The sequence below is a fragment of the Caretta caretta genome, chromosome 3, assembly GCF_965140235.1.
Source record: "Caretta caretta isolate rCarCar2 chromosome 3, rCarCar1.hap1, whole genome shotgun sequence".
Lineage (NCBI taxonomy): Eukaryota > Metazoa > Chordata > Testudines > Cheloniidae > Caretta > Caretta caretta.
The window spans coordinates 8924838-8947550 of record NC_134208.1 but is presented as its reverse complement, the minus strand read 5'-3'; the positions used below and the strand labels follow the sequence as shown (position 1 = coordinate 8947550).

The 22713-nt window shown below is 42.8% G+C and overlaps 1 protein-coding gene across 1 annotated transcript in view; it reads left to right on the top strand.

The window, feature by feature from the left end:
• Positions 1 to 380: 380 nt before the first annotated feature.
• The window catches only part of KIF13B (kinesin family member 13B), a 213975-nt gene continuing 191642 nt past the window's right edge, over positions 381 to 22713 (top strand). Inside the window, exons 1-2 of the mRNA XM_048845803.2 lie at positions 381 to 512; positions 8677 to 8770. Coding sequence (XP_048701760.1) covers positions 458 to 512; positions 8677 to 8770 — 149 coding nt within the window. The 5' untranslated portion in view covers positions 381 to 457. The remainder of the gene's footprint in view (positions 513 to 8676; positions 8771 to 22713) is intronic.

Here is a 22713-nt window from a genome sequence, read left to right as displayed (position 1 = left end):
ATGCCTCAGGCCCCCAGCTGCCCCCAAGGGACCCTCTCCTAGAAATGAGGCCCCGCTTTCCCAGTTACACCACACTAGCTCAGAGCTGGGCAGCCATGACCCCCACACCTCTCCCATGTTACCCCACCATTGCCCAGAACCCGCTGGCCAGAGGGAGCCAGAAGGATGGGGCGCCACCTAACATGGTCCCTGCAGCCTCAAGGGACTACATGCCCCAGCATGCAACGCTCTACGCGGAGCGACAGGGACCCGGGGGACTACGCTTCCCAGCATGCATCACCCCCTCCTGACCCTCGCGGCCCGAAGGGTGGCGCGTGGCCCGCTGGGGGCTGTAGTCCCGCTCCCTCCCGCAGAGAGTCGCGACGCTCCTCCCCCCGCTATCCCCTGCCGGCAGGGTGTCCCGTGCCTGCTTGGAAGACGGAAGCCGAGGAGGAGGGAGAGTCGGAGGAGCGGCGGGATGGGAGACTCCAAAGTGAAGGTGGCGGTGCGGGTCCGTCCCATGAACAGGAGGGGTGAGTGCGGCGCAGCCCCCTGCGCGCCCGGCCCAGGGGGGAAAGGGAGAGACACCGACCGACCCCGGACCCCCCCCTTCCCCCGCTCTGAGTGGGGAGAGACCCCGACCGACCCCCCCCCCCCCCCGCTCTGAGTGGGGAGAGACCCCGACCGACCCCGGACCCCCCCCTCCCCCCGCTCTGAGTGGGGAGAGACCCCGACCGACCCCGGACCCCCCCCTCCCCCCGCTCTGAGTGGGGAGAGACCCCGACCGACCCCGCCCCCCCCCGCTCTGAGTGGGGAGAGACCCCGACCGACCGACCCTGCCCCTCGCTGAGGGGGAGACCCCGACCGACCCCGCCCCCCCCCCCGCTCTGAGTGGGGAGAGACCCCGACCGACCCCCCCCCCCCGCTCTGAGTGGGGAGAGACCCCGACCGACCCCGGACCCCCCCCTCCCCCCGCTCTGAGTGGGGAGAGACCCCGACCGACCCCGCCCCCCCCCCGCTCTGAGTGGGGAGAGACCCCGACCGACCCCGCCCCCCCCCGCTCTGAGTGGGGAGAGACCCCGACCGACCGACCCTGCCCCTCGCTGAGGGGGAGACCCCGACCGACCCCGCCCCCCCCCCCGCTCTGAGTGGGGAGAGACCCCGACCGACCCCCTCACACTTACTCACACACACACACACACTAGTCCCTGAAGAGAGAGGGACACCCCCTTGCACGCCCCTCGCTGAGCAAAGCCCCGCACCAAGCCAAGCACTGTGTATGGGGGGGGGGAATTTACTGCCCTCCACCCCCCCCCCCCGGGGGAGCCTGGCAGCAGGTAGCACCAGGGGAAGGGAGGAACAGACCCTGCTGCTGTGGCGGGTGAGTGGGGTTAAGCTGCCTCCACATAGAGAAGTTACTCCCCCCCCTTGACTAATTCATGTCCCCTCTGTAACCACCCCATATTTCTCTCCTTTATGAGTCTCATTCCTTCTAAGGTCTCCCCCTTCATAATCTTCCTCCGTCTTCTCTTCCTGTCTCCCACTTCTAGAATCCCCCACCTCTTGCACCCATTTTACAATGGGGCTCCTTCCTTGTCTCCTCACTTCCTTCCCACTCAGATTTCTTCCTTCCCTGTTTCCCCCCCGTCTCATTCTCCCCCGCCCATCCGCTTTCCCTTCTCCCTTCCACCAAATGATTCCTCCCTCCGGTTGTGAGAGTGACCCAAAGTGTCCCAGACTCTATGAGGACATGAGGATAAAAGAAGCTGAAGAGGAAGTGTGAATTGAGGAGGGAATTTTTAAAATACAACTTGCCTATGGGGTGTATTAATTACAGTCTGGGTATTTTTCTTTTCTTTGACTGTGATTTTTTTAAACTCAGAAAAATGCAGTTGTTGCAGCTGGTCAAGAAACAAATGTACAAAAGGAAATACAGTGTTGTTAAAAGTCAGGAAATAAATTAAGGAAAAAATATACATGTACACACAATTAGTGTCTCAATACAACACTTCTAATGCTCCTGAAACTTACTGTAATGAACAATGAGGTAATGCCAGGTTTGTGTACTGTTATGCAGTCTTAAAGTCTGACTGTCTTAGGGATCATCCTCTGGTAACACTTCAAAAGTTGTTCTTGTGGTTTTTTTTTTTTTAATAAACCTAAAGGCAAGAGAGTGATTTAAAAAAACCTGTGTTGTAATTTGCGTTTTAATTTTCAGTAACATTAGTATGAATCTTGGGAGGTCTTTGGATGTGAAATGAGAAATAGTCTGAATTCTATTCATGGTTATTGCTCATGATCCCTCAAAAGGAGATTTTAAAATATTATAAACCTGTTGCTGACTGACTGTAGAAGCTTAACCTTTGAAATATTCTTGACGTCTGCATGCTGTTATTGTCTTTGGACTGTAAATTCCTCAGGGTAGGAAGCTTTCTGCTGTAGAGCTATAAAGTGGTATGCAAATCTATTTGTTATGCTTCGACTCATTTATACAATGCCTAGTAATAGGTTCTCTGCAGAAGAAGTACAAGGATCTCTCTGCTGAAAGGATTACCATTTTATCTATGGTACTATTGGTCCAATCCAGCTCCCATTATAGCTAATGGGAATTGGATTGGGCCCCATATAAATAACTACATCTGCCTCCTTGCAAGACAGGTTTACCACACTAACTTCTTGTATTGCAGTGGGTGTTTGAGTAAACATTCATTGGTCCACTTATGTTGCTTATTTGTTGCATCTTGTCGCAGATTGCATTCCAATACTATAAACACTTATGTGCATAATCTCATTGAGTTCTGTGGAACTACTCATATGAGTGAGGTCACCTGATGGTCTTCTGGGCAAGAACCATATCTTTGTTGTTGTGTATTTAGCAACTAACATAATGAAACCCTGAACCTTTTTGGGGTGCTACCGAAGTATCTAGTTGTTGTTGTTGTTATTATTTATTATTACTATTATTCACAGCTGTTTTCTTCAATTGAATAGAACTGTGTTGGGGTCTCTTGGTTCTTTTTACTAAAGAATATTCACAAGCTCTCAATTTCATCATACAGGTTTTTGATACCAATCTGTAACTTCAAGTGAAGTGACATACATTTATTTTTATGGTAGCTAGGGTGAGTGCTGGACTTCACTTTATAAAAGCGTGTGATGTGACCTAGTTAAATGTCAACTGGACCCATAAAAACAAATAAGGGAAATCTAATGACAGACAATTTGAGCTCATAAAATTTATTTTTACACTTCTGTCTTCAAGTTTATTTTTCGTTCCAAGTAGTATTGATAGATGCGCTAAATGTGTTTGATTCATATGACAGGTTTCAGAGTAGCAGCCATGTTAGTCTGTATCTGCAAAAAGAACAGGAGTACTTGTGGCATCTTAGAGACTAACAAATTTATTAGAGCAAAAGATCATATATAAATCCTTTCAGTTATCTAGTGATGTACCATACCTATATGTTAGTGTAGAGGGATCTTAACTATACCATACCTTGTTCATCTTAACAATAACATTAGCTGAAAAAGATGGTTTAGTGATCTCTGCTTCAAATTTGAAGTACCTAGATTCCTTGGAACGATATGTTTAAATCTCTGTCATGTTAACTCAGACCTTCCTCTTTCCAAGGTAGATGAATTGAGTACCACTCAGTTTGTTGAATGTAAGAAAAAGGATTCTTGTGTCAGCTTTGATATTAAGGCCTTCTTTTCAAGAGAAGGAATTTTCCTTAGGGCTTGTCTACCCTGGCAATTTACAGCGCTGCAACTTTCTCGCTCAGGGGGTGAAAAAACACCCCCCTGAGCGCAGCAAGTTTCAGCGCTGTAAAGGGCCAGCGTCGACAGTGCACCAGCGCTGGAAGCCACGCTCCTTGTGGAGGTGTTTTTTTAGAGCGCTGGGAGAGCTCTCTCGCAGTGCTCTGCCACAACCACACAAGGCACGTTAAAGTGCTGCCGCGGCAGTGTGGGCTAGCCCTTAGTGTCCTTGCTGTGTATTTTCCACTATTATGCAATGTGCTGAGTGCCAACTTTCTGCTGCCCTGCACTTTGGAGGTGGTTGCATTTCCACTAGGTTATGAATATATTGTTTGTGAAATGTTCTGGATGAAAGGTACTACAGAAATATAAATGATGTGTCTGAGAATTGAAGTTTATTATGCATGATTAATCTTTTTGTTATAGCATAGCTAGTTTCACAGATGAAGTGGTAAATGTCATATCTTGATGACAGTATGTGAAGCACAAGGATTTTACTCTCCATTATCCTCTTTAAAGTGAATGGTTAGAGTATATTAATATTAAACTCTCATAGTGTAAACAATAATAAACCTGGGGATCACTGTGGAAAACTATGCAGTGACACACAGATAAAGCATGTGGTTCTAGTTTGTTTTAGCTTGCTTAAAATATAATTGCATAACTGAGAAATGCTTATAACACCTTGGGCGTGCTGAGTATTTACTCTCAAAGAGGGACAATAATTATGATTATGGCTCAGATTATGTCACAGATATTTTTAGTAAAAATCATGGACAGGTTTCGGGCAATAAACAAAAATTCAGGGAAGCCCGTGACCTGCCCTTGATTTTTATTAAAAATATCCCTGACAAAATGGGGAGGGAAGAGGTTCCAGCTTCCAAAGGGGCTCTGGGGCCTGCCCACCCGGCACAGCTGGTCCACGGCAGGGGGGTGAGGGGGGTTGCCATCTGCAGGGGCTGGGAGCTCCGGGGTCCCTCTGCTGCCCAGCAGCTAGGAGCTGCTGGGGGCCTGCTGACAGCAGCGGTGCTGCTTGCTGACAGTTCCAGCCCTGGGCAGAAAATGTCACAGTCATCTCTGGAAGTTATAGATTCCAGGAATGCCTACGTTTGCTGTAACTTTGCTCAGATTTTTTTCTTCTTAGTTTTGTTTATTTTGAGCAGTTTTGACAGCACTTTGTATATAATCAATTGGTTTTCCCTTTGTTTGGGTCTTTCACATAGCAAAGGGAAGAAATAATGACTTTTCAGATTTTTCTGAAACAAAAGATGGCAGAGAGCATATGTGGTATCTGAAATTACTTTCAATTTTTTAAAAAAAAACACCTAATTTTTAAGATGATGGTGCTTCTTTAAAATAATTTTTAAAAAGTTTTTTTGTGTTATAAAACTTCAAATTAAAAAACAAATGCTTTCAAAACTCTTCACATTTAATGCTGTTTAGATTACTGCATTTTCCTCAGCTTGGATAAACTTTAGTAAACAAAAACCTAACTTCTCATTTAGGTTCTCATGCAGTAGCATAATACCACAATGTAGAGTTGTAAACTCTGCAGAGCCATGTTAATCTGTTTTAAATTGGATAAAAGAAATTCCATTGTCATTAAAAAAAAAAAAATCAGGTAAAACGTCTATTGGTCTCAAACTTTGTGAAAGCTTATTTTGAACTTTTATATTTTGGGCCACATTTGACCTGACAGTGTTGCATTTTTAAATAAAAGCTTTAGTTATTTATACACTTAATACCATTTTCATGTTTCACAGTTTTCATACTTCAGCTATTCAGTATAAACCACATTAAATACACCTTTTAGTCCTTATAGCCAACAGATTTCCTAAAACTGAAATGGTTGTTTTAAGAGGCAACATAACTCCTCAGACTTGACCAACATTTTGATAAATTGCAGACATACAAGTTTTACTTTAATATCTCACTTTTCCTTTAGAATTATCCCAAAGCAGTTCTTACAAACTATATATTAAGATCACTTTGTCTACCATTGAACTATAGCCCCTTCAGAGGTAGCTGTTTAAAAATACCCCACATCAGTATGTAATAGTTCAGAAATTTCTATATATGCCTGATTTCTTGGGTCCCAGATCCAATCTATAAAATCCCCTGAAAGCTGTATCTGCCTTAGAACTGGTAAGTTAGGTGTGGACCTAAAGTTATATTTATCTACAAAATTTGAGGTGAAATTGGACATGCAGTTCCTTAATTTTCACCCTAAATAAAGAGATAGAGTTTACATAACCCTACAAGCTCTTTGAGCTAGGCACAGGGCTAAAAGCATATGGCCTGTGTGTGGGATCTCTTACAAGACTCATAAGGCTTGCCAGGGGGTTGATGCACTTAAGTGAAGCCCCACTCATGCAGCTCCTTAGGTGTTCAGGACCTGGGCTCTTCTTCTAATGATTTTAAGAAGATGAGTCTCCCCTCATGCACACCTTGGAGGAATCAAGAAAAAGGTGGGGAGAGAGGAAATGCCCACCATTTTCCTTCATGCCCCAGTTGCACAGTAGGAATTTTCAAAAAAAATTCATCATACTGACACGTATGAGTGATGAGTGCACATTATCAAACAGTTATTCACATGACTTTGTTAAACACCTGATGCAAGTCCAAAAGGTAAATTTGGGTAGGTGGCAAAGATACTTTTGATCGCTTTGGTTTTCAGAGTAGATGTCCCAATTCCCATGCTCTGCAGCTCTGAAATAGGCTTTTGTTACTCTACAGTAAATATTTTCCAAGATGATGAAACTGTGAAGTCTCAAATACTCCAAAAGTAGTCAGCTGATTACTGTATCCTGGTAGTATTCTTCTGTCTTCACTGAAACAAGTGGTTGTTGATTGTGCTTCCCCAGTTAATGCTGTATCTAGTCCCAGTAGATCTGGTAGTATTAATCAGTATTGCCAAACCCAAGCAGTCAATCAAGAGGTAGCCTTAATGCCCTTAATTTCCCCTTCCAACATAATGAATAATGTATAATTGTTTCTTGAGATCCTGTTTAACACATACCAATCTGTCTGCAGGATTTCTACATAGAGGGTGGTTTTACGGTATCTTTGTAACAATCAAAAGAGAGGGTGTATAATATGTGCTAAATCTGCTGGCACGTTTTTTTCTTCCTTTCTCCTGAGGACACGTGGTGTTGAGGAGCTATTCCATCTTGCTTACAAACTTCTGAATGTACTTCCCAAACAGATCTCTCTAAATTGCACTGAGACCCTGATCGGGTGGGGAGCCCCAGACAGGAAGCACTTCATTGCCCTTTAATCCCCGGGGTCAGAGGAGGACAATTGGCTCCAAACACAACGTTGATAGACCTACTCTTCAAGGCTGGATTGAGAATAATTCATCTTTTGTTCCACTTTGTACTTTACACTAGAAATGTAAACATTTTTAGTAATTGTGAGGAATAAGCTGCTTATTAAAAATCTTGGAATGCAATTACTAGCCAACCAGACCAAGAAAATTTGGCGTGTCACAACTGTAGAGCATAAATATAAACTCAATTAAACTGACAGTACTGTGTGATAATGATAGGCAAGCTGATTGTCAGTACGTGGAGGAGGAAGTCAAAACTAATATTAGAAGAGCTTCGGAAATTTGCCTGGTTGAAAATCTTTCAGAACAAAACTACTTCTCTGGTCTTTACTGGTGCCTGGTGCTTTATATAATGCATTAGAAGGGAACAATTATATGGTTGGGTCACGTTAGATTAATTGGAACTAGTGCTCGCCAAACAAAATCTGGTTCTGGCACCCTTGCACCGTGGCTTTCTGTTTTGTGCTTATTCATAGGATGACAAAGACATAGGTCATTCTCACACTTACACACACACACACAGGTTTTTTTTTAACCTTTTTGTGATCAGCTAAAAAACAAATCTATTTCCATTTTACATGTAGCCATTTATGAAATGAAAGAAACCTGCTTCTACTATGTTACTTTTGTAGTTCCCAGAAGTGTGCTAGGTGTTTCACAGAATAACTTGAAACACATGGTCCTTGCCTCAAAGAGTTTACAATCTAAATTTGAGATGTTATGCAAAGAGTGGAGGTGGGGATGAGGATTACAGTAAACATGGTTAGTCAGTTTAGGCATGAACACATCTTGGTGACTCAATTAAGGTTTTTTTTAGCATATAAAAGTGAGGATATTCTGTTCAGGTTCTTATTCAGCTTTCATCATCATAGTATCTGAGCATCTTTCAGGAGTGATTTAAGCAATATCACCAGTATCTGTCTTGAATATAGAAATAATATTATTTACTCATTTTGGGCCTTGTAAAAGTGGGTTTTCTAGATGTAGTGTCATAATATTGCTCCCATTTCACCCTATCGACAGCTCCACCTGTTAGTGAGTAGACACTTCAGTCTTGCTTCACTTCTACCAAAAACTAGTTTCAGTCCTTGAGGTGGAGAGTATTCCCACACTCTCCTAATGGTTTTATTACCTGTACCAGCTAGCCTATTACTTCCAGGGGTGTCACCCCTCTTCTCTCTAAGTGCACCTTGCTGATATTATACATGCGCACAATTATTACATAAAATGTTCCTAGTAGTTGGTCTGGAATCTGCTGGTGTCTCAGTGCTGGCAATTGGCATGACATCTCTGTGTCACACCAGTGGATGAGTACATAACTGGAAACTTGCCTCATACTAGGGCCAGCCTGCCCCCAGCTAGGTGTGCGGAACTGTGACAGCAGCAAGGAGAGCCTTCAACAAAACTCAACTAGTACTTTCAGTTTGAAAAGAATAAATGCTTTTAAATCACACTAAATCAATCACAATAGACTGTCTCTGGCACTGAAGTTTAACACTAGTTCTGGTGTTTTTTTGTGTGGCTAGTGGGGAGCTTGGTGGCTAGAGGAAGTGATAGTGCATAAAATCTGGTACATTAAGAATGGCATTTGATACTTTTTTATTTCTTTATAGAGTTTGATCTGCATACAAAATGTGTGGTGGATGTGGACACAAACAAGGTTATTCTTCATCCTGTAAACACCAATCTTTCAAAAGGAGATGCCAGGTAAGACTTTTAAAATAAGAAGCAGTGGTCTAATACATTAGGTACGGACCTAGTAACTGGGAGATTTTGGTTCCAGCATATGATCTTGGGCACATTTCTTAAATTCTCCAATATAGTTACCCCCATCTTTAAAATGAGGCCAATAATGTATACCCACCTCAGTAAGGTACTCTTGAGATCTACATGTGATTCTAGAGAGAATACTTGCACACCACCCTTCCCTAACTAATATTGCAACCCATAATGCTGTTAGTTACCTTTTCATTTATTCATTTCTGTACTCCTGTGTGGGTTGTTTTAGATGTGACAGCTGATTTCAGAGCAGGGCAAAGTCTCCCTCATTTTTGGAAGAAGGAAATTTGCTCATACTTTTTCATGCAACTTTGCTTGTGTCTGGTCAGTAAGGGAAAGGACATGCAGGCATATTGGAGAGATCTATAGCTATAGTAGGTGCCTAGATATTGAGGGTATTAGATGCATTAGGAATGCTTAGCATGGAGATGACAGTTGAAGGCAGGGACTAACTTTTATGTAGAAAATGACCAAGAGACTGCAAATGTATTAACCCCTAAATGCCAAAGGTCCTGGTGATGTTTGAAAGAGGGGGAGAGTGACTGGCTTATTTCTTGTTTGCTCTCAGGAGAAGAAAGGAGAAACCGAAAACAAAGTGGGGGTGAAAGAAAGAAAGAAGGGTGAAGTGTAGAGAGAGACCAGTGAAAATGTACTGAAAACAATACAGTAAAAGAGATGACATTATCCATTATTTTAAAAAAGAGCAAAAACAGGAGTTAGGAAGTATATTGAAGCTAGGAAGGGAAGGAAAGAATAACAGGTAAGAACTGTAGTTCTTTACATTTCAAAAAACTTACTTAAAGTTGGTTGACAGTGTTAAATACAATGCATAACTACTTTTTTTTCCTTAAAATTACAGTGGTTTTGGGAGTGTAGTGGCACAGTAATTCATCCTGTTCAGAAGACTTAGTCTTTGGGCTAGAAGATGTCACGTAAACTTCTCAAGCCCTAAGTAGCATGTAGAAAAATGAGGCAAGAGGAGATTAATGAGACCCTGTGCAGACTTCCACTGATGTCAATGAAAAGGCTTCTGCTGAAGTCAGTGGAAGCTGGTTCAGGGCTTTTGTGACTTGCCCAAAGTCAAATAGGAAGTCTGGCAGAGCTAGGTATAGAACCCATATTATTTAGCTCATGACTTCAGCCCTCTGCTGTAGCCACAAGACCAACTAATTCTGTCTTGAAAGTTGTCTAAAACTGTTCATGTAAAGTCACTGGTAGTTGGTAAGGAACATGTAGTTAAAATACCTGTTGTGGGTGGGGAATTCAGTCATGTGGTAGAAGTGCTTTCGCTTCCCTGGACTGAGTCAGCTCACTAAACAATGGGCAAAGTTCAAATTTGCTAGACTATTATATTGGGATTACAAGGTGTGTATCCCCTATGAAGGGAAAACTAGCATTCCTCCCACTTCTAAGCAAATAGGCTGAAGGCGTAAGTACAAAACTGAGAACCATATAATTGGAACAAAGCCAGATGGAGGTTGGGGGTGTGGAACACAGTAGCTCGTGTTCATTGTGGGGTTTTTTTTATGGGTTATGTGGCCACCTCATCCCTGTCCTTTACCTGTGACACTGGCCAGTCTGATTAAAGTTCTGCATTACACATCCCTCCATCCACAAATGTCAGAAAATCTGGTACTGTTGCCAAGTCAACAGGCAAGCATCTGATGTAGTATTTTCCATTTCCCAGTTTCCACAGTCTGTGAAATATTACTTTAGGGACAAATACAGTCCTGCATAACTGAAAAGGGTAGCAGAGAGTCAGAGAAATTTGGCTGTGGTACGAGGGTTGAGGGAACATATCTCTAGCTAGCAGATTTATACCAAAACATCTGCGCTGTCCCTACATCCTACCCACACAAATTCCTCAAGGCCAGGCCCATGAGTCTGGAAAATTCCTCACTGCTATGTTCAAGTTTTAGGTAGAAGATTTCAGGCAGTAACAAAAATTCAATTGATAAGGTGTCCTAGTTTGGGATAAGGGACTGTGAAGTGAGGCTGTACATGAACAAGGCAATTTATAATTCAGTTACTAGTAACTCTTAGCCTCCTTTAAAACGGAATAAAAGGATTCCTTCTCCCCACTTGCCTTTCCCCTGCATCACAAAATAATCAACTGTAGAGTTTGGAAGGTTTGACTCCTTTTTTTTGTTTTATTTTTTATTTTATTTTAAACATTAAATAATCCAGCAAGTCAACTGTTCCAGCTGCTTTATGGCTTTACTTACATATGACTGGATGTTCAGTGACTAATCTTTTAATGATACTCTAGATTTGCAAAGCAAAACTTCATAACTAGGAGTGTTGTTTAAAAGAAAAGTTGGAACTCCTGAGTTCTATTCCAACTCTTAATGGATATCTTGAAAACTTGGGCTTTAACATCTCTGCTTCTGTTTTTCCCCATCTGCAGGATGGATCTTGTATTTATCTATTTCATTAGAGATGGTGAAAATTAATGAATGCTAGTCAAATGATTTGAAAGCCTTAGATGAAATGTGTCTGACTGTGTGTGTTTCTGAACAGGTTACACCTTGAAGACACTTATTACCCCTGCTAGCCTTCCTTAACCCAGGAGTGACCTTACATGGGACAGCGAAATCTAGCCAGTTACTGTATTGGGTAGCCCTTATTATGGCTGTGGCAGTAGTGTCGGTAATCTGCTCATGTAAAGTAGGTCAACTTCAAAATCTACAGAATAACCTCCAAGCTGGTTATGCTACTGTACTAGCTCCAGTCTTAGTTTGGTTTTGTGTGTGTTCTTCCTCCCTTGTAAAGAAGGAAGCTATATCACACACACACACCCCCACCCCCTCTGTTCGGTAACACTGTCTGCAAAGGCCTACCAAGAAAAACTTCTCTAAAGCTGCTGTCATAAAAATGCGTAGCTATAAATCCTTAGACGTTTGTCTTCCGTCTAGCTCCTCCCATCCCCGCCTCCAGACTTGCAGCACTGCAGTAGCACGGCTGCAGCACTTAGTGAATATGCTGCCTTTGCCAACAGGAGAGCTTCTCCCATCAGCATAGGGACTCCACCTTCCTGACTGGCGGTAGCTATGTCAACCGGAGAAGCCCTTCCGTTGACATAGCACGGTCTGCCCAGGGGTTGGGTTCACAGGCACTGACTTTTGTTTTTGCTGGTGGATTCCCCACCCCCACTCCATCCTGAGCCCCGTTGCCATTTGGCCTTTTCCCGTTCCTGCTCTGCCCCCTTCCCTGAGACCCCCCAAGCACCCCTGCCACTCTGTCCTCTCTGCCTTCTCCCCTAAGCGCCTCCCACTTGCTGTTCGCTCCTTTCTACCCCCTCCTGCATTAAGGGCCAATGACTGGAGGAGAGGGCAGGGAGGAGTGAACGGCTGTGGCCTCGGGGGAGGAGGTGCAGCATGGATGGGGTCCAAGGGCAAGAGGTCGAGCAGGGGCGGGGCCTCAGGGTGGAGTGTAGGCCGGGCACCCATAAAGTTGGCGCCTATGGTTATGTTGTTATAACTAGGTCACCTGAAAATCCACACCCTGGAGCAATGTAGTTATACCAAGATAAGTTCCTAGTGTAGACCAAGCCTAATTTTATCTTATGGAGCTGTTTGTGTTCTCTCTGTTGCAAAAGGTCAGAGCTCATATTTCCTCACCAACATAAAATTTTACAGTGCATTGTAAGCATTATTCAAACGTTTATTAGTTTGTAGTTGGCATGGGGGGAGGTTATGAATTCATTTTGATAAGGGTGAAAAGATAAGATCTGCATAACAACTGGGATGTCTGTAAGAACTAAGTTTTTGAATAACCCATAAATAGATTGCGCTTCCTGAAGCTTCTACGGCTTCTTGATTCTAGACTTTTTTTTTGTTTAGAAAACATAGTATTTAAACAGACAGATTTTTTTTTTTTTTAAAGGCTAGAAATTAACTACTTTTGCCCAGTTAGGGAAAAGGAGATAAATTACAGGGCATAATTATAATTGTGTGTAAATGATAAACCCTTGGTTAATTTGCATATTGGTCAAACCCAGGGTTATAAACAAAGAGCGATGGTTGTAAATTACAGCACTTACTAAATCAGTCCAATAGAAGCCAGCATTACAAAAAATGTTGGAATTTATTTTTAACCATGTGCCTTTATTAAGCGCTAAAAGTAGTTTCAGATACTATGTATGTTCTTTAGTTCCAGTCCCTATTTATGGTTTTATAGTCACATTACTATTTTCAAAATCCTTCCCTTCCCCATTATTGTATGACAGACTGACAAGCAAGGGACCTTCCAGGGTAAATTGTGCAACTGACTATTTTATGCATTTGATAATTTTTGTATATAAACAAAAACAAACAAAAATGATATTTCAGTTATACTAATATTAGGTAAAAAGTGTTCAGTTACAAGTGTCATTGATGGTGACCTTAAATATCTAACACTGCTCTGAGTAATAATAAATAAATTAAAAAACCATAAATCGTGGTTTCTTTTTTAGCGTTCAAAATGACAGCACAGTCTGTTGCTAAGGAAACTGGTTTCAGAGTAGCAGCTGTGTTAGTCTGTATTCGCAAAAAGAAAAGGAGTAGTTGTGGCACCTTAGAGACTAACCAATTTATTTGAGCATAAGCTTTCGTGAGCTACAGCTCACTTCATCGGATGCTGTAGCTCACGAAAGCTTATGCTCAAATAAAGTGGTTAGTCTCTAAGGTGCCACAAGTCCTCCTTTTCTTTTTAAGGAAACTGGGTTGTATAAAGAATTTACACAGTTTTCACTATCCCCTAAGGATTTTCAGAAAGTTGAAGATGAAATCAGCTGGCATCTTATTCAGCTCTGAGATTTTTTGCATCCTCAATATACATGTTTGGAACTCATGAGTTACCTCTCCTTTGCTCACTTGATAAGCAGCAGCCCAACCAAATATAATCAAGAACGTTTTAGTTCCTTTATAAGATTCTTTGGCCACACACCTTTTGCAGGTTTTTCTGAGGCAGATGTGGCAGCCTCTACAGAGACTTGAGGGGGGAGATGGCAAACAATTATGGGCTACAACCTTTTCCTGTAGAAATTCTTAACAGGCTCTACTTTGAGATCTATGGGGACATGGCAATTGGATCATTATGTCTACTGCTAACCACTTGGTAATATCCAGTGATGAGCTGCCAAAATCTTAACAACCGGTTCCCTCCTCACCCCACGAGGGGGTCGTGCCCCCCGACCCCGGGACTCCTGCCCCATCCAACCCCCCACGTTCCTTGACATGCCCCTTGCCCCTTCCACCCCTGTCCCCTGACTGCCCCCAGAACTGGGCAGGAGGGTCTCGTGGCCCACCGTAGTGGGTGCCCACCGTAGTGGGTGCCCACCCCGCCCTGCTGGGGGGCGAGGTGGGGAGTCCCAGCGTTGCTTGCCTGGGGCAGCTCCCAGGAAGCATCCGGCAGGTCCCTCTGGCTTCTAGGGGTGGGGTAGCGTAGCTGGGGGGGAGCAAGGGGAGCGGCTGCTCTCCCCACTGATCACATCAAAAGTGGTGCCTTAGGCACTGACTCCATGGGTGCTCTAGGGCTGGAGCATCCACAGGGAGAATTTGGTGGGTGCAGAGCACCCACCAGCAGCTCTGCGCCTGGCCCCAGCTCACCTCCGCCTCCTCCCCCCCCCTCCTGCTCCCCTGAACACGCCACCCCACTCTGCTTCTCTGCCCTCCCCCCCATTCCCCCCCCGCGGCCTTCCCGCGAATCAGCTGTTCGCACGGGAAGCCTGGAGGGGCTGAGAGGCAAGTGGCAGCTTCGTGCTCAGGCCCAGGGAGGCAGAGGTGAGCTTGGGCGGGGAGCGGTTCCCCTGCGAGCCCCGCCCCCCACCCCGGTTACTTGCTGCGGTGTGGGTGGCCCTCCTTGCACCCTCCGCCCCAGCTCACCTCCGCTCCGCCTCCCTGGACCTGAGCACGAAGCCGGCGCTTGCTTCTCAGCCCTCCCAGGCTTCCTGCACAAACAGTTGATTCACGCGGTGTGTGTGTGTGTGTGTGTGTGTGGAGAAGCACAGCGGGCGGAAGCATAACTTGGGGACGGAAGGGGAGCAGAGGTGGGCTGGGCGCAGGGCGGGGCAGGGAGCTGCTGGTGGGTGCTCTGGAGCCACCAGATTTTCCCCATGGTGTCGGTGCCTAAGGCGCCACTGTTGCCCTCGCGCGACAACCGGTTCTAAAAGGGCTTCTAAATTTAACAACCGGTTCCAGTGAACTGGTGCAAACCGGCTCCAGCTCACCACTGGTAATATCCCTTAGGAGATAAATCTTATCTAGGTGAATTTGACAGGGTATTGAGAAAGCAGGACTAATTTCCATGGAGCTCAGCAAACAGCCTAGCTGTTCTAGAGCAGGGTGAACTTTTCATAGACCGCAGATTTGAATGAGTGGCTGATTTAATAAGTTTGAGATGAAACAGTAGATAATCCAGTATGCTGAACTCTTCAACTCTTTCTCTCTGTTGGGACTGATTGTTTTTTAATGAAGTTAAGAGCTCTTTGTTCCTGTTCCAGAAGAGAGGGAGATGGGGTTTTCCCCAGACCGGCTCTTCTCAGGTAATAAAGATGAGACAGTGTAAGAGGTTGATGTGTCAAAAGACACGGTGCTGGAAAATAATGATCTTTGAGTTCAGAGTAATAAGTAGCATAAAACCAAGAGTTCTGAAGGGACTACAGAGTGAAGTGGCTGAACTGCTAACTAAGATATGCAATCTGTAGCACAATAATTGACTTGAACTTGTGCATAGAATAGCAGATAAAGGAAAGCTAGCTGATATATTATTATTGGGATTAAAAAAAAAAAAAAGGCTTTGGCAAAATCCCTTAAGAAACTAAGTAGTGAAGGGGTGAGAAATAATTGCTGTCATAGGTTCGCTGTCAGCGAAGAGATGAGAGAGTAGGAATAAATGGTCAACTTTTTGCCATACTGAATATTGACATTGATTCATAAAAGGATTATCCATTTATATTGATGATGGGAGCCGTACACAGTTACATTAAGTAGGGTGACTTTCTTTTAGAAAGCATATCAACTTCATGATTCAGGGCATAAGCCATGACCACTTGTTTCTTGAGGTTACGCAGAAGCTTCCTTTATTGGGCAGGTTCCATAACTATTCAGTATGTGGTTTCCTGAACTTTACTCTGAAGCATCTGGTATTGACCATGGCCAGAGACTGAATATTGGACTAGATGGATCACTTGTCAGGTCTGGTCCTGCAATTTTTATGTTGCTATTTGACCGCAAGCCTGCTGGGGAAGGAGATGTTTCTGTGCCTGAAGATGAAAAGAGAATGTTACAATTTACAGCCTTTTTCTTTCCCGTTTCCTCCCTGTTGTTAGCTGTTGTTGTAGCTACTCTTGCTTGGGATGGCATCAATTCACAATTGATGTTCTGTGGGTGTAGAAACAGAACTCGTTAGTTAATTGGCTCTGTGCACATCAGTATGCTATTGAGGAATTTCTTGCCTTATGGATGAGTGTTCATATTCAGTTCTAAAGCTCCAATTGTGAGTGGAATTTATGGGTTACATATTCAATTTAGTCTTACACTAAACAAGTCTTCATACTGTGTCTTGTAATATAAAAGCATCCACTAAGGAAGATGGAATGGACAAAGCATTTATGAAAAAGTTCAAAAAAATCCTGGACTGTGACTTGTTAGCCTGTTGACAATGAGCTGAGGGGAAGCCTGCAATTCACAAGATCCATATTGGTGCACTGAGGGTCTGGAAATGGAGCTAACCAGTAACTCTAGTGAGCAAAAACAGCCTTGTGAGACTGATGTTTCCTGTATTACTAATATTGCCTGTGTAGCTTTGTTACCTGAGTGTTTGAAAACAGCATTTAACAGATGTTTTCGGTAAGATCACCTGGAGATCTTTCTTATGAAATTCCTTCATACAGACTCCTGCTGACATTTATAGATCAACTTCCTAAGGAAGCTTAAAACTTAGCTATAAAATATTTCCTCTAATTCAGGCCTTTATCATTTAAAATTATGACTTAGCTGTTTGAGTGGTTGCACAGATTTCTGGCAAAGTCAGTTACTTTTTAAGTCAGTTATTAGTAGGACTTATTGTAGTACAAGGCGTATTAGATCTAAATTATGTAGCATGTTTCCTGATTTATGTAGTAGAGCTGAACTGTATTTTGTACTCAAAAGGGATCTTTAATTTTACTGAAATATTTCTGAAAGTGTGTGGGTCAGTGTGTGTGTGTGAGATATATAAAAAACTCAAATGCCACAGGAATTCATCAAGAGCTTGTGTGGATTCCTGAGATGCTTGGGCACTCTGCATGGCAGCTGACTGCCCATCCTGCATGGAACTTAAGCTGGGTAAGTGTGGGGACAGGCAGAGGTAGAAGGATTTGAAACACTATCTTGAGGACATCAGAAGGAAGTTTCCAAGAGTATGCAACTGCCATCTAAGACTCATAAACCACACAGAAGTGGAGGTTCCACTCCTATGTGGTTTAGGAGTTGAATAACACGGGGAGGTGGCTGCCATGTGAAACACCTATCACGCATAGGAGTTGGACATTTAGGAGCTGTGCTAGAGAAGAAGGTGGCTGTTGTACAGAAAATGGTAGGTGTCTATACTAAGGAACAGGAAGGTGGCAGCAACAAGAGAATTTTTGCAGATTTGTGATATATGGATTAATTTAACATCCTGGCAAAAATGTAAATATATTCAGCCATTTGGGAGGTTAAATAACTGCATAATGTCCAGGGCCTTAAGTATTAATTTATGAAACTAGACAAATGTGGTCATCACATGACAGCCTTTGAGCTGGAGAGCTGTCTGATGTGGGACATGAAACAAGGATTCAGAAATTCCTACAGTTGTCAAATGAAACCTACTATAGTTATTTTAATGTTCTTTTTTTATTTTTAGAACAAAAAGTTGAAATGACGTGTGAATGGAATAAGAATCTTTTGGTTCTGCATTTGAAAGACAACCAGTTTGGGACTGAGAATATAATCAGGTTGTAAAATAGTTTCATACTAACTCAAGACTAAAAGTGAAAATGCAGAAACTAATCAAAAACTCCTGCTATGGAGCAAATGTAATAAAGAAAACCTGTAACTATCCCTGAAGGCTTTTGTGTGTTTAATAGGGCTATAAGAAGAAGCTGCTGTATTTTCTCAAGCAAAACATGAAATAAACTTTAAAATTTTACAATTATGTAAATGTCTAAAAGGATAAATGTTCTTCCCATCCCTCTTTCCTCCCCCCAGTCTGGCTCTTTGCTAGCCACTCTTCCCTTCATTGTGACCATCCAAATCAGAGCTATGTAAAGTTTTGTAAATTCTATACTGTGGAATATAACATGAGTGAAAACTCTTTTTAAATTAGAACAGGGTCTTGAACATCTCCGAGCTCCCCTGTTTTCAGTGGGAGTTACAGGTGCTGAGCACCACTAAGAATGAGTCCTTGAATATGCCAGTTGTCTTCATGCAGCTTCATAGCATGTCATGAGCTATAGTCTTTGTCACTGAGACTCACAACTAAAATGGATTTTGAAGGCAGATTACAATAGGATAGGTTTGCAGTCTACAGTCAGAGATAAGACAAGTTTCTTTTTAGCCTTGTTAATCTGGCAAAATCTATAATAACCTACACTGTTTGCAAAGAAGAGAAGATAAGGTGGCATCCATATGTGAAGAGTATTGTTGTTTTGGGTGCCTTGTCTGAGAAGTGCAACCCCGACTGCATTTCAGATTTTTTTTTCTTCTTTTCCATAACATCCTGAACAGTAGTGTGTTATAAAACCACCTGTAATATGCCTGCCAACCTTAAGTTCACCTTACATAAAGGTGTTTTTGTTTTTTCAGGATATGTAATACAGCTGCAAGTTATGGAATGTCTTTTAACATTGTTGACCTACTTGCTACTGTCTTCTGCTTTCTATGGCATGGTGATGTTAGTTGTTAAGCAGCTTGCTATTCAGGCAAACATCTCTCAATAGTTGGAGAAGTTTTTTAATTGAGAAACAAGTCTACTTCTAGATGACATGCAAGAAGTGTATCATTCATAGTCCAGTCTCGGTGCAAATTGACATTAGCAGTAAAGATGAATCATCATTCGTGATTTAACAAAAAACAAGAGTCTTTATATATATGGCATATGAAAGCTAGAAAAATCATCTACATGAAAATATTGAAATGGGAGTCAGGTTTTTATGTCAACATAGCAATTTACAAAGAACAGCCCACAACTATTTTTTTTTCCTTTGGAAAAGTTAGTCTACATCAAAAGCTTGGTATACCAGGTCATGGATTTCCTTTTAAGGCTGTAAATGTAATACAGATACAGTCATCTTGGTGTCTTAGCATGTTTTAATTCGCCATTTCCTTGAATAATTTCATTTAGTTAATATCCCTGTCCTGAAGTCCAAGCAAAATGGGTGAAATTCTGGTTCCATCTGTCAGTTTGTTGCAGTGAAGGTAGGAAGTACCTTTCAAAAAATCCACATGTTTCTAAATAAGAAAAGAATTAAAATGTTCCAGCTTGATTGTGAACCACTTATAACTACTCTCTGGTAACTGTTTTCCAACCAGTTATGCACCCACCTTATAGTAGCTCCATCTAGGATATATTTCCCTGTTTCGTTTATGAGAAGGTCATGCAAGATAGTATCGAAAGTCCTACTACAGTCAAGATATACTACATCTACCACTTCCCTCCATCCACAAGGCTTGTTACCCTGTTGAGAGTGATGGTCGCAATTCCACCCAGCCTTGGAGATACAGAGCTTCTCCTCCACTTTTGGGGGCAATTCCTCATCCCTTGTTTCAAGTTCAACATAATGGTTCTTCATCATCACTGTGGTTGGTGTGTTAAGAGCAGGGGTGGATCACTGCCTGCTACTAGAGGTAAGTAGCAGCCAGTGTCCTCCCTGTGGACAAAGTTGCATCCTCCTCCCCCGGTGGTGTGACAGCAGTCCTCTCTAGGTGGATAGCTTCCTTAACCTTGGAGGCCTCTCTATGAATACTCTCAATGAATTCCTCCTGCGCACAGATGCTTATGAGCCTAGCCACCACCTCCTGTTGCTTTCCCACCTGCTTCCTGAGAGATTCCACCAGCAGACACCTCCTTTCACATTGGACAGTCTCCCCAGCTTGGCTTTCTATGAAAGGGAAATACAGGCCAGAGTATCTACAAATCCACATCTGGGTAGAGGCATCCATGGTCAGGTTCTCTGTCTGGATACAGATGCAGGTGGACGAGACAGGAGCAGCACCAGCACTGGTTATGCAGCCTTTCTTAACCATAGTGATTATATTACGTCTCCCTCCTACAGACTTCCTATCCAACTTCCCTGTTTGCTAGTTACCTTGGATCGCTTAGCCTCTGGCTTTTAATCCCTTCTCTTCTAGGTCAACCCTGCCTCCTTGTTAATCACACAGGGAGAGGGCGGTCACAAGGCTGACTGAGGATGATGAAGGGAACAAAGGCTCAAAACATACCCAGACACTCAATCCCAACTGACACTGTGACTTAAACCAAAAAGAGAGAGAACCAAAAACCAAACAGCCAAACAAGCTCACTCACCCCAAGATTAGTACTCACAGCTTGCTCAGCAGGGAGTTGTCCTTCTCTCGCTCTCAAACTCCCCTGTGTGCTAACATGACCAATAACAGTTGTTAAAGAAGCTTTGTGCATTCTTATGGGAGTTCGTAGCTTTTTGATGAGGAAGGACTGGAGTATACATATTGAAATATTGTATATAGTCTTCTAAATATTATTCCATACCTGCTGTGGAAAGGAAAGTGCCTATGATTATTTTCTACATTGTTTGTAGTCTCATTAAGGGATATTGAGTCAGAGATGAATTTCATATATGTTAATGTGGTGGTGTCTTCATTGTCCCGAGGAATTTTAAACTCAGCACGCAATATAATTTAGAATTTGTAACTCTTAATTTGAGGTATTTGGAAGATTCCTGGGGAGGGAATAATTTTATAGCTCTCAAAAGTTAAATTGCCTCTTGAAATTAAATCTTTGATGTACTTAATTCTCCATTACATTCAGACAGCCCAAGTAAGGGTCATTGATCTGTTTCTGCTGTCACTTACACAAGTGTAAAATTGGCGGAAAACAGATTTGAGATCAGAACTAGGGGCCTTTATTTCCAAGCCTCAACTATATAGGGAAGATCTTAATTAATGAGAATCTTGAGTGGGTAAGGTACTCTTCTTGGTTTTGTTGTTCTATCTTTGTCAATGACCCTTAAGCAAAAGACAAAGGAAAAGATCATTTTCTCTCTTCCCTGCCTACATAATCCAGCATTTTATAGGTATTGTTGTTGTTTTTAGAAGCCTGTTATACAGGAATGCAGTATCTGCTGTTAGTTGTTCAAAAAGCAGCACCCTTCCCTCTGAACTGGAGTATCTGTCCTCACAGTAGAAAAACCAATAAGGTTCGCCAGTTCATGGCACCCTTCTTTTTAAAGGGACACACTGCGATTTTAAATTGATGGTTTAAAAACATACTTTACCTGCTGCAACTGAGATTATTACAACTGAAAATTTGTAATCCAGTTTGTCTCTTTCATGTAGTTTTATTGCCATCCCTTCAGCATGGACAATAAAAACAGATTGGCATATTAGCTTTGTTTCTTGTGCATTGAGAATTTACATACAGTACTGGGGAAATGTAAAATAACATTGTTTTGATTTTAAACATTACATGATTGAAAATCATGAACTCTCATATTAGGGCATGAACTTCTGGAAAAAAATGTAAGCATTAGCCCACAGGTGAGTGTCCCTTTGAGAAGTGGTGAGGCTGAAGGAACTAGAGCAAGCCGCAGTCTTCCCTTTTATTTATTCAGCAACAGTTCTGTATGATTCTATATATTTTTAAAAAACAAGTCACCACTGAGAGGAAGGATGGCCATCTTGGTAAATCTGGATTCAGTTCGTAGCTCTTCCACAGATTTCCTGTTTGACATTGGGGAAGTCACTTAATCTTTCGGGATATATCTACCCTGTGGCTGGGAGTGAGACTCCCAGTGCAGGTAGACAGACTTACGCTACTGGGGCTCGAGCTAGTGTGCTAAAAATAGTGATATGGGTATTGTGGCTCAGGTTCTCAAGCCCATCCAGCCCCCGGGTCCCAACTTGGATGGCTAGCCCAGGTCTCTGCCGGACCCACAATGTCCACGCTGCTATTTTTGGCATGCTCGTGTCAGTCTGTGTATCTGCGAGGCTCATTCCCAGCTGCATATCCTCTTTGCTTCTGTTCCCCATCTAGGAAATGGGTCTAAAGTTTTTTTTCTCCCATTGTTTGGCTTGCCTGTTTAGATTGTAAGCTATTCAAGGCAGGAAGTGTCTTAAACATTGTTGAACACCTAGCACAATGAGACCCTAACCTCATTTGGGGGCCTGTATTTGTATTATGTTAGCATCTAAATAATAATCACAGGAACTAATTTACTTAGCAGTCTTTACAGTTTCCCATCTAGTCACTTTGCTATTTGAATGCTAACAAAGGGCACAGTAGTGTCTGTTTTGGTGTCTCTCCTCAACATGCATATGGATGGTCTCCCTGCCATGCTTCCTCTGTTTATCTTTCTGCAGAAATAGCCCTATAAAGTTTTCAGAACCATAAAGTGACCAGATTAGCAAAATGAAGAAAAAGTGGGACACCTGTCACTCACCTGTGATCATGGGCAGAAAGGATGCTAAGAGTTAGAGCTTTATAAATAAGCAAAACAAAACCCCCTTTAGTTTATATAAACTACTCTTGGGGGAATACTGTACCACTGTGCAAGCTCAGAATTAATATCCGCCGCAGATTTTTCCCCCCACCTGCAGAATAATTGATTCTGACGGGGAGGCAAAGGGAAGCTGTAATTGTACATTTTGCCCGCCATTGACTGATGTGGCATC